The 12,203-nt window shown below is 39.6% G+C and overlaps 1 protein-coding gene across 3 annotated transcripts in view; it reads left to right on the plus strand.

Moving 5' to 3' along the window:
* CYTH3 (cytohesin 3) overlaps positions 1-12,203 on the plus strand; it is a 49,165-nt gene that overhangs the window by 33,175 nt on the left and 3,787 nt on the right. Inside the window, exons 7-12 of one of the 3 annotated variants that reach the window (XM_038151798.1) lie at positions 2,016-2,128; positions 3,186-3,334; positions 4,108-4,219; positions 11,413-11,489; positions 11,571-11,642; positions 11,777-11,935. In XM_038151798.1, coding sequence (XP_038007726.1) covers positions 2,016-2,128; positions 3,186-3,334; positions 4,108-4,219; positions 11,413-11,489; positions 11,571-11,642; positions 11,777-11,935 — 682 coding nt within the window. Of the gene's footprint in view, positions 1-2,015; positions 2,129-3,185; positions 3,335-4,107; positions 4,221-11,410; positions 11,490-11,570; positions 11,643-11,776; positions 11,936-12,203 lie in introns of those variants that run through there. The other 2 variants (XM_038151797.1, XM_038151795.1) reach the window with 2 other exon arrangements.

A 12,203-nucleotide genomic window follows, 5' to 3' on the forward strand; every position in this document is an offset into this window, starting at 1 on the left:
CTCTATCAAATTGCATGTTTATATGAGTCACTGTGTTGATTTATTCGTCAGAAAGCTGCTCTACAGCTCAGCACAACTGTACAAATTACTGTGCAAGTGAGCAGAGACAGCTCTGTTTAACCCTTCTGATGGCTTGTGTGTGTGCTGCCCTTGAGGGTGAAAACTCCTGGTTATTTCAGGTTATTTTCAAATACAAACAACTAAAACAGCTGTTAATCCTCGGCGTGCCTGCCATATGTGGACATTTGAAGACCTGTTTTATATCTTAGCACAGAGATAGGTTAAAAAATAAATAAACTCTTTACTTAAGTAATTTTCTTCCTCCTTTTACTCCACCTCAACTTGTCCTTCTGGGCAGGAGGGGGAGAAGTCCAATGACCCGTGCTCTCACTGATTATGTTCAATCACAGAGAGGTAAACTTTGAAACAAGTGATTTCCTTCTGCTTGCCTCAGTTTCCCACTTGTCATGTGAAAGAAAGTGTGATATCTTAGTTTATTTTCTTCCCTTGTTACATGAACAGTTCCCTTGATTTATCTGGGATGCTTGCATACAGTGACCTTGTGAGATCCCTTCTCATCTTGGTGAAAATCTGTAACAGATTGATCAAATTAGGTTGACTTAGACAGTTCTGCCTGTTTTTTTGCCGCAAGTGACTCCCTCCTGACACCAGATAAATGGAAATGTCCGTGTGATCTTTGTTTCTGGTGCAGTGCCTTGTGATGTGGAGTCAGAACAGCTTTGCTATGGTTGAGTGATGTGGTGATGATAACTTGAGCTGCCTGAGGCTTGGGCCAAAGAAGCCTTTTCTGTGGCTGCTGAAGCTTGTCTGGAAAGCTTCGTATTCCTGTCTCTTTTACCCAGTTTGATGTTAGGTTTGACTTTATTCTTCCTTAGCAGCTGCTACTATTAAATGTTTGTATTTTGGTAGCTTACAAAATTCGTGATCTGGGTTGGAACCTTGCACGAGGTGAGTAAAAGACAGTACATAGAGCTGACAAGCTAAAGATGGCCTGTGACACTTGAATATGATGTCCTAAAATGAAAACCAATGAAGACAGGAATAAATGGTTGTTATATTGGCATCCAATGTACAGGGAATAGCGAGAACTTGTTTTGCATGGCAGAGCATGTAACTTTGCTGGTTTAGATCCTGGTTTAATTCAGATAATTCTTTTGCTAAGAGATAAAAGAATAAATGATGAAATTCATTGGAACGTTTTAGTGCCACAGTGTGCCAAAATAAATTTGTGAAGACTTCTGTCCTGTATGCATTCCAGTGTATCTCTATGTAGAAGTAATAAGTTACAAAAGTAAACTGTATTTCAGTTTATGCTGCTAAGCACAGCAGCAAGATCTGCTGCATTTGTTACAAAATTACTGAAATGATGACATAAGTAGTTTTTTTAAGGCCTAGGTCTGATTCTTGTAGGGTGAGCTTGCAGTAGACAGGCAGCACCTCTCTAAGCAGTGGAGTTTTCTTGTTGTTGTTACCATTTTTAGAAGGTTTTATATGAATTTAAGTAAATATGTTAAGTCTATCTGTATTCCTTGTTTCTCTCTCTTTACACCAGAAATATTTTGTATAATGTGTCTTTTTACATTGTGAGTAAAGTCTAGCTGATTGTTCATTGCTTTTTGTAGCCAGGAAACCCAGGGAGGGTTGAACTCATTTTTTCCCCCCATAGCATTCTCATGGCAAAAATGGGATGCATACAGAAAATTGTTTACTAGTCTGGAAAAAAGAGAGAGCCTCAGAATATGAACTGCCATATTATCTTGCCTGATAGCATGCAGTGTTGCTGGCTGAGTTACTGGGCTAGCCATCTGTGCATGTTGCTTTATAATAGCTCCTGACTTGTGTGTCGAGAGATTGAGAACATATTTCTAGGACATTCTATATAGACAACGTTGATTTTTTTTTTTTTCTTTTTCCGTTTGTTTCGGATTATTTGTAATAAAAACCTGATATATAAATACTGGAATGAGTCTAACAACTATTCTTCCCTTCTGTAGGCAGTTTCTGTGGAGCTTCAGACTCCCAGGAGAGGCTCAAAAAATTGACCGTATGATGGAAGCTTTTGCTTCACGCTATTGCCTTTGTAACCCAGGAGTCTTCCAGTCCACAGGTCAGTCACAGGAAACCACAGGAGTTCTTAAGTGCTTGTATGATCCAGATAGCATTTTTATTGATATATATGTGTGGGTATGTTCTACATCTGATGCAAAGAGATAATGGCCACTTGGAAGTTAGGGGTAAAACAATGTGTGAAATGAGAAATACCTGAAAAATGATAAAATGTGACTGACTAATCCAGGAGGTGCAAGCTTATGGTCAGAATGCATTTTCATTTATAAAACATCACAGAACTGCACAGAATGCCCTGGCACTCTGTTCTGTTTGGCTGTATACACAAATAGATTGCTCTTGATCACTTAATTTAAGGAACAGATAGGATGGGAAAAGGTTGGTGTAAAGCAGGTCTGTAACAGCTAGAGGGGAAAACAGCTACTGATAACAAACTGCTAAAGATGCAGGCACATTTTCCCTCTCTGTAGCAGGTTTTCATCCTGCTTTTTCTTACACAGAACCTTGTGCTTGAATTCTGGGAGCATTTACTATAATCATAACCATGTCAAGAGGCATGATAAGATTTCCTTTGTCATCTTCTGATATTATCCAGTAGTGCTAGCTACTCCTGTATGCCAAGGAATTGAGTCAATGTCAATTTCAGTCTTTTTAAATGCAGCCAGAATATTACTTTGAAGAGACCATTCTTTCTCTTTGGAGAGAGCTTTGGAAGTACTTTGAGTAGGAGGAGGCTGATGGACCAGGTTTATTATAGCATCCACCACTATGATTTAGGCAAAATCTGTGCAGAGAACATTTTGCCCAACACTTAAGTGTTCCAAGTGAAATGTTAATTTAGTGTGATAGCAATAAGCATAAGAGTTTAATTTTTTTTTATTCCCATGCAGTTTTTCTTATACTTGTTTTTTATTTGAATTGTAACATTTTTTTCTTCTTGGGCTTACTTCAACAGCTTAAGGATTTTATACTTTTATGTACAGTGTTCAGGATTTTTTGACTGTTTCTTTATCAGTCAGGATGAGCTGTATACTAATTTTACTGGTTTGTACACACAACACATGGGAAGATAAACCATTTTTCAAATCTGATTTCAGATACATGTTACGTGCTTTCCTTTGCCATCATTATGTTGAATACCAGCCTGCACAACCACAACGTGCGAGATAAACCCACAGTGGAGAGGTTTATCTCCATGAATCGTGGAATTAATGAAGGTGGAGACCTTCCAGAGGAATTGCTAAGGGTAAGTTGGGCTGGGTAGGACAAAGCCTGGCTTTGTGTTTTTAATAGCAGACTTAGAAGTGTGTACAACAGTTCTCAGGCAAATTTGTCAAGGGAGGGCAAAAGAATATTTTCTAGCATGTGTAATGATTTGAGTAGCTGAAAGAAGCATTTTTTGTTATTCACAGCTACTTTGAGCTAGTTCTGCCTATATCCAACCTTTTGTTGAGAGCAGGCTGTTTCAGAGAAAACGCTCTGTGTATCTCTCGGTAGTTTGCTTATGGCAAAATTCTTGTGGAATTGGCTGCTTATGAAAAAAGAAGCATTTCTATCAGGAAAAAATTGTAAAAATTATTTTTTTCTTTATTGCCTCTCATTTTTCCCACATCTTGTGGAGCTCACTCCTTGAGAAATCAGTAAAAATAACTGCTGTCAGGCAGTGTTATGGGCTACACCATTTTATGAAAACCCAGATTAATTTGGCAAAACTTGTACTGAATGAAACTGATCTTGAAACCTTCAAAGTACTAAATGCTGAAGTTAAAATAAAAATGTCATTGCTGGGAGTGCTTAAAAAATTTGTACTGAAGAGAGACTTTGCTTATAGATGAAGTAGTTTAAAATCAAACTTGAGCAAAGTAGTAAACAAAGATAGACAGGGGGTGGTCCAGAATTTTATGGACAGTATTTCCTGTGCTTTTTATACTGATAGTCTGAGAAGCAGTAAGATATCCTGGTTGCATTTTCTGTTAAGACATTTATTAATGAGGTCTTTTTCCTCTTTTATTTTTCTAGAATTTATATGAAAGTATTAAGAATGAGCCATTTAAAATTCCAGAGGATGATGGAAATGATCTAACGCATACATTTTTTAATCCAGATAGAGAAGGTTGGCTGCTGAAATTAGGTTAGTCACAAGGGCAGTTCTGCTGCTGTATGTTTGTCCATTGTTAGCATGTTTGCTGCTCCGTGTCTTCCTGCTTTCTTGTGAAGGTAACAGGTTTCACTTTGTGTTTAAAAATGTATGACCCAAAATAAGCAGCTCCTTTACGTCTGAAGGCTGTTACTTCTTATTTTGCATACCCAAATTAGCAATCTCGTTTCAAACTTTGGAGTTTTATTTCTGAGATCTGAGAAATAAAAACTCATCGACAAAAAGGAAACACCACATGGTATTTACCACATGCTGTGACTGATAAATAACAACTGAGTCTCCATAAGGTCATTTCAGAAAACTGTGTGTGATGTTTCAACACAGTTTTCTGTGTACAAAAAAGGGATTTCTCTTCAAATAGTTATTTTTGTATGTCTTTATTTTTCCATATTATTTGTGAGTTTCTCTTGGTTTGGTTTTGGCTATGATTTTTTAATGAGTGGTTTAAATGTGCCTTCTTGTTTTCCTTATGGCCTATGACCTATCACCTTTCTGTTCTGTGACTGGCTGTCTCTGCTTATTCTGCATTAGGAGGTACGTATCTGATTGCTTTCCAGTCCCCTCTTCTTCAGTTGCTCATTCTTTTATTTTCTTCTCCTTCCTCCTGGCGTTTTCTTTTTTTCTTTTCTTTTTTTTTTTAATCAGATTCGTTGTAGCATTTTGCTTTTTCACTCAGTGTCACTAACAGTCATCAGTGGTGCTCTGAGGGACTGGCATGTCAGTGTCTAACTCACATGCAGGTGTGTTCTGCAAAAGAAGAAAGCATTTACATGCAAAGCAGAAAAATAAGGATGACTTCAGCACACTTTTATCATTCGTGGAAGAACATAACAAAGAATAATCTCTGCTGAGAGTAAACAACATGTCTTACTCTGTCATCAAGTTTCAGAGAGTTTTTGTTACTTGTTAATCAATGATAATAGATTATTGAAAGATTGATTACATTTGAACTACATATTTGTAAAAGCTGTTCCTTTTCTTTCTTGTTTTCCTTTTTAATACATTTAGCTTATTTAATAGACTCTTAAATGAGCTTCAAATTTAGGGTTGCAGACACCTCAGGTAGTTCAGTCTCCTGGCACTGTAAGATGCCTTTCTTTTTACAGACCTGTAAAGTTGATGGGATTCACTTTTTCACTTGGCCTTAGGGATTTTTTTTCCTATATAAAGGAGACTGACACTTTGTTTTAAGAGTTGTTTTCAAGACAATAAATTTTTTAAATTCAAGCACCAGCACACACTTCCCTAGAGACAGTTGTTGGCCACTTTAATGTGTTGAAGTGCAAGGAACTTTGCACTTGGAGAATGGTGCCTGAAGTGTGGAAATTGATGTGTGCTGGGGTGCACGTGGGGAGGATGGTGAATGTGGAGCCTGGATAGAGCCATAGGCCACAGTGCTGATTGCACCTGGAACTTGGTGGTCATGCTTGTGCTGGAAGGAAATGGATGTGAAAAGGAAGCATTTGGAATTCATTCACATGCTCCCCAGTGTCGAATTCTGACCTCTGTGCTACAGATGCTCTGGAGCTCCTTTTCTAACTACAAAGAAGCAAAGCTCTTGCTTTTTGACCCGTATTGGCTCAGCTAGCACAATTTCAAACATGACCTTGCAGCTTTTCTCCATTTGGTAGCATGAGATGATGGTTGACAGAAAAGCCTTTCGAGCTGGTGTAGGTGGAATGTGCTTCTTGGGGAAGAGGTGGAGTGTAAGGCCATGCTGTGCCCGTTGCTGTTGCCAGTGCTCCCTCATGCACTTACACATAACGGGAGTGCAGGCAAGTGTGAGTGTGTGTAGAGGAGTGACAGCATCCTCTGTGGAAGAAACTGCCCAGAAAAGAGATCTAATAAAAAACAGAGGAACAAAGAAATTGAGGAAGCGATGACTGAAAGTAAGTGAGAGTTGCCAGGAACTTCTGCACAGGCTGTCTCTGGTGCAAAGTCAATAAACCACAGGTCAGGACTGAAAACTCAGTCTGAGTCTTCAGTGTGTAGGATGCAGATGAGGCATAGTGCACAGAAAACCCAGTAGTAAAAGGGTGTGTGAAGCAGAAGGGTGTTACACGTAACACTCCCACGGTATGAGGGTTATTTGAATAAAGAAATGAAACGTGTCCAGAAGCCTCTGGTGAATCAGCCTGGGAATGCCTGGAGCTGTGCTTCTGTGAAAGACTGCATTTTTTCCACAGACACAGACTGGTACAGACTAATACACTGCTAGTTTAGATGCAATGACCAGAAATAAACCTGACAGTACTTTTTTTTCTTTTTTTTTTCTTTTTTCTTTTCTTTATTTTTTTCTCTTTTATTTCTTTTCTCTCCTTCAAGAGAGAGAAGGAGATTTGCTAGGAGTCTTAAACCGTATGTTCAGAGTCCTGTCTCAATCCACATCCTTTGCATTTTTACAGTCCTTTCTCTTGGGAAGCACTTCTTGTGAAATGGGTGTGGTTTCCTTCAGTTCTAGAAGCTTCTGATACTAAAAACTTGTGTATTGTATTGTTGACATGCTAAGGAGACAAACTCCTGCTGTATGAGGGTTTAAGTGCTCAGTTGTGATAAAACATAGAAGTTGAAATAGAAAGTTTTTATATAAAACTATAAATGTGACCAAGTCCACTTGCAGGCTCTGAGTATATCAAGACAGTATTCTGTGTCTGGTGTTTCTCATAGTCAGCTCTTCCCATTTATGTAGTTGTGCCCTTTTTTTAGTATTCCATCCCTTACTGTATTGATTTTTCTCTGGGCAGAAGATAGATATCGTGAAACTTTAATATATTGTAAAATTCATCTGTCTAAGAGACTAGCCTGGATTTTAGGAGGCTGGGAGGGTACAGAAGGATTTTGGAGAATTTGCTGCTCTGAATTGTTCAGAGGTGACAGCGTTAAGTCCGAGTGTCGAACCTGGCAGCCAGACAGCAATTCTGGTTTTATCTATTTAGACTTAGCCAGTGCCTTTAAATAGACATCTTTATCTTGGTAGGCCTAAATTATCATTCAGTTCTGCATCGTTTGAAGTATGGTGTAATGAAAATGAATGCAGCAAGTTCAAAACTGAAAGCTGCTGAGTGCTAGTGAGTCCTCCTTCGAGTAGTGTGACACACTGTGAGCCTTCAGATTTTTCTGCATGATGAGTGGTGTTGATACTATGAAATTTTCTGCCATCCACTCTAAAGTATTTTGGAATTGTTGCCTGTGCTCTCTTTGCTAATGCCCAAGTTACAGCTTCCTGTTTTGCCAGGAAGGTGTTTCCTTGCCTTAAACAGCTTTGCTTGGCCAGTTGCTTGGTTTGTGTAATACTTTCTTCTAGTTAGAGGGAAACTTTGACATTATTCCCCCAAACTGGAGAGGAAATGATTTCAGCCAGACACATGAGTGTGTTAATTTTTTCTGCCAGTCAGGCGGTTACGGAGTGCTTGGAGAAGGTCCAGCAGCTTCACATCCGGGCCTGTCCCGCCAGCGGTGCTCGTTCCAGCACATCTGTCCTTGGGAGGATGTTGTTTCTCTTCCCTAATCTGGGCTGAGAGAGCAGGGCTGGTCGATCAGGAAAGCGGTGCCTTCCGCTACCTGCTTGGCCCTTGTGGGGACTGAGGCTCTTCCAGGTTGGGGCCAGTGTTGTGGGCAGGGGAAAATGCTTTTTAAAAGAAAACCTAACTTTGATCCAGCCAGCTGTGTAGTTGCTGAGTCTGTTCTGTCTGGTGCTATCTAAATGAACTCGGGAGAAAAAAAATACATTTTTGGTTTGTACATCTCTCAGCTGTAAAACTCTTTATATAAATGACCTGAAGATTTGAGTAGAGCTTTCTAACTTTAGATACCTTGCTGCCTTTAGCCTTAAGGCCTTCTTTACTTTGGAGATTAATGTTTCCTAAGTCATTGCCAGTTATTTTTCACTTTATTATAGATGGTTTCTTTTACCTTGTTGCCTGGTTTTTACTTTGCCCAGAGTTAAGAAAATAAAATCCTATGTTGAGTTACAAAGGTGAAGAGGATTTCTGTTCCTGTTTCTGTACATTTTGCCTTGTAGCCTTTTCTTGTAGTTTACTTGCATTTCCACCTACTGTGGAAGATACCGTACTTCTATATTTCATCATTTGAGATGTCTGTGCATTTTTGTAATCAGCATGATCTTTCAGAAGTATGTCACTTATCTCTCCGTTTCTGTAAATGTTTGTGGATTCATACTCTGGTTTTCTTGATCCTCTTCTGCTAACTTAATTCCTTCCAGTCTTAATCTTTAAAAGGCTTGGAGCTGGAATAGAAGATGAAGTATGGCACTAAACCCTCTGTTGTTGTTTTGTGAGCCTACAGCAATCTCAGCCAAGGACAAGAATGTTTTGTTATCACGTGTTTTTACCTATTAATGTCATGTGCAGTTTACAGCCACAGTGTCTTATCAGCCACCTGCTTGAGCTGCAGCCCATTGTAAAGGCATATTAAACACGTGTGATGTGGTGACCCCTGCAGATTTGATTAGTACAGATTAGATTTTGAGCTTTATATTAGAGTTTCTGTGCTGTTGACAGCTGAAACTCAGTAATGGGATGGGGATACAGAGACCTCTATGTGAGAGTAGTTCCTTATCCCACCAAAAAATCCTGCCTAACTGCTTTCTTTTTTTTTTTTCTGTTTCACTTTTTTTTTTTTTTCTTCTCTCTTTGGAAGAGTAACTGATAGCTTGGTGGAGCAGGGACTTAAGGTCTATTTCTATGACTCCCATGAGTGCTGTAACCCGGTGAGCTACTGGCTGTTTTAGGGAGAAGGGAGCAGTAAGAGCGATGTTGATGGAAATACTTAATCTTCTCTGTGGCTTCCCTGGAACTGGGTGATGTTTCATGACAAAAGCTTCCTCAAAACTCAAAGCTTCCTCAAAAGCAGCATGATTACAGAAGGTTTCAGGTTTGAGAAATCTGGCTTTTCCTGAGAGAGTGGATGTTGTCAGGAAAACGTTCAGCAAACTCAACTGCTGTTTGCTGCTTGGCAATTCATATTGTTCTGGGAGTGTATGTTTTAGGTCTCTTGTTTCTTTCTTACATTATAAACAGGTCTTCTTTTAAATACATGGTTATTACTGATTTTTTTATTGTGTTTTGACATGATATCACAGTTAATGAGAAATGCCTTTGTTCACTTCAGTCTGCTCTGTGATAGTAACCTCTTTCCCTGTTGGATTCATTCTCTCTCCTCCTGAATTATTTTCCTGCTAGAACTGGGCAAGCCATGACCTCTGATAGCTGATGTAACCTGTTAGCCTGAAAAACAGGGTGTTTTAGGGTCATAAAAATGTTAAGTGATGTTGATCTGCTAACCTTGGAGAGCAGAAGGTGAGTTACAGCCCCGGCAGGGTGCTGGGCTGTGTGAGAGCGAGTCACGTTGTGGAGCGGGCAGGGAGTGCCCGGGCAGTCCCCGTGACTTCCATGGGGCTGGCAGTGAGTCAAGCTTGAGTTCATCCTTCCCTCCCCAAACACTTCCTGATACTTGAGCCAGCTCTCGGTCAAGGTGATGGGGAATTCTCTAGTGGCTTACGTGCCGGTTTGAACATGTCTGCAGTGTTTGTTCGAGGATCTGTCACAGTGGTTGTACTAAAATGCCACCAGTTCTTCCCTCACTGTCTCAGTTCACTCAGCCATTCATTGTGTCACGGCTTCTGCATCTTGCACTTTTTTGCCTTCACTTATTTCACCACACCTGCTTGCAGATTAAATTTTTCTTAAGATATGAGTGCATCTGGTGGAAACATCAGGTTTATTGAGTACATTGAATGTTGCAGTGTGTTAGTACTGGGTTATTGTGGAGGTTGTGAAACGCAGCAAAAGGAAGGTACAACATGCAACATACTTGGTCTGCAGTGCAAATATGCAGTAGATTGGTATCAAGAAATGTCATGATATCCCTAGAATTGTCTTTTAATTTGAGTTAGATTTCTGTACTAAACGAAAACCTGGCTATCTTAAGCAGAACAAAAAGATTAAAATTATGCTTATATCTTAAATTTGATTATATGACTTGGATTAAACTGGGTATCTTGTGTGTATCAGTGGTGCTCTTTTATGCACAGGTGTTCAGTAGCAAGATCAACTCTTTTGAAATGTTGGCTTAATGAAATTAAATCACTGCTGAATGGATGATGCACAGGTGGTGACATAATCCTGAAGTCAGATAACTATGGTGGATCTAAACCTTTAATAACATATGCATGCTCTATCTACAATTGTCCTTCTTGGAAATGAATTTTAAAATAATGTAATGTGGGAAGCCAAGAGTGTTCTGAAGCAGCCATTGGCAGAAAAACAACTGAGAGGGCCAGAACAATACTGTTGTTTCTAAACAGGAGCTGTTCCCTACAGGGTGACATTAGCAGGTGTAGGGAAGAGGAACTCTGTGGTTGCTGTTGTCTAAACTGTTAATGAAGGAAAAATTGGCATTTTTGGAGCAGTAGCTATTTCTTCTGTCAAATGTACTCAATTATACATTAACCCACGAAGAGAAGATGTTTTTAAAATACTGAAAGATGACACATTATATACCATATACTTATGGTATGTTTTGGCACAGGTTTTGCTCCTCATTGATGACAACATTGTATTTGTTCTGTTAATGTTTCTGAGCACCTTAGGCACTTGAGTTTAAATCTGAAGGTAAAGACAGGTTCTTAGCCACATCTCTGCTCATGAGTGGAGTGACAGGAAGGTGATAAAATGCCCTTTAATTTTATTGATGGGACCCTCTCCTTGCCCAGGACAAGCTGTTGAGGGGGTTTCTCCTGTTTCAGGGATGCAGTTGCTGGTTCTGCAGCCAGTGCTGGTGTGGGTGTCAGACCGGCCCAGGGCTGGCCTCGCTCACACCCAGCAGCAAGGGCAGTGTCCAGCTCTGTGCAGAGCTGGTGTTTTTGTGCAGTGAACACGTGTGAGGGCCTGGACAGAGGGAGCAGGTCTGGCCACTCTCTCTTGCCCATGGCTCTCGTGGCTGATGGCACCTCCATAGCTGATGCTGCCTCAGGACAAGTTGCAGTAACTGTTCCTTTAACCTCACTCATCTGTGCCTGATCCATTTACCATTAAGCAATTAAACCATACTTTGAAAAATAAGCAGAACTTAATTTTATTTCCTTGCCCGTTGTTGAAGCCCTGACAGCAGCACATGTTTAATTCTGGAATACCTTTTGTTTGTAGGGGGAAGAGTGAAAACATGGAAACGGAGATGGTTTATTCTGACTGATAATTGCCTGTATTACTTTGAATACACAACAGTGAGTATATATCATGGTGAATTTTCTTTGTAAACAAGATTTATAAGTAGCTAATAATGTGATATTTTCCTAATTTTTTAGGACAAAGAACCTAGAGGAATTATTCCATTAGAAAATCTTAGCATAAGAGAAGTCGAAGACCCTAGAAAACCAGTAAGACAGTTTCATATTTATTTTTTTAAATGAAGATGAGTAAACCATATGGAATGTAATTGTACTGTTAAATGAATTTATTTGTCAGTTTTGTTTTGTTCTTTTAAATTTATGACTTCATTTCTACCCTCCAGAACTGCTTTGAGCTCTACAACCCCAGTCATAAAGGTCAGGTAATCAAAGCGTGTAAAACTGAAGCCGACGGTCGAGTGGTGGAAGGCAACCATGTAGTGTACAGGATATCTGCTCCCACCCCAGAAGAAAAGGAAGAGTGGATTAAATCTATCAAGTGAGTTTAAAGTCTTAAATGTCTCTCAGAAATGAAGTGTAAGCTCTTTTCGGAGCGTGATACGAAGAGAATTTGTTGTAACTTGTTGGAAGAACTGTGATGTGGCAATGTCCTGGAGGACTAACAGTGAGCTCTGTGGGGTTGATGGATCAAGATACAAATCTGTTACTGTGTGGTCCTAAGGAAATATTGTTGCTAACTCAAATGAGGAGAATATGGATTTATTGTTCTATGCAAATGCAAAATCTTGTGTGAATTGTCTTTAAACCTAA

This window comes from Motacilla alba, chromosome 14, assembly GCF_015832195.1.
Source record: "Motacilla alba alba isolate MOTALB_02 chromosome 14, Motacilla_alba_V1.0_pri, whole genome shotgun sequence".
Classification (NCBI taxonomy): domain Eukaryota; kingdom Metazoa; phylum Chordata; class Aves; order Passeriformes; family Motacillidae; genus Motacilla; species Motacilla alba.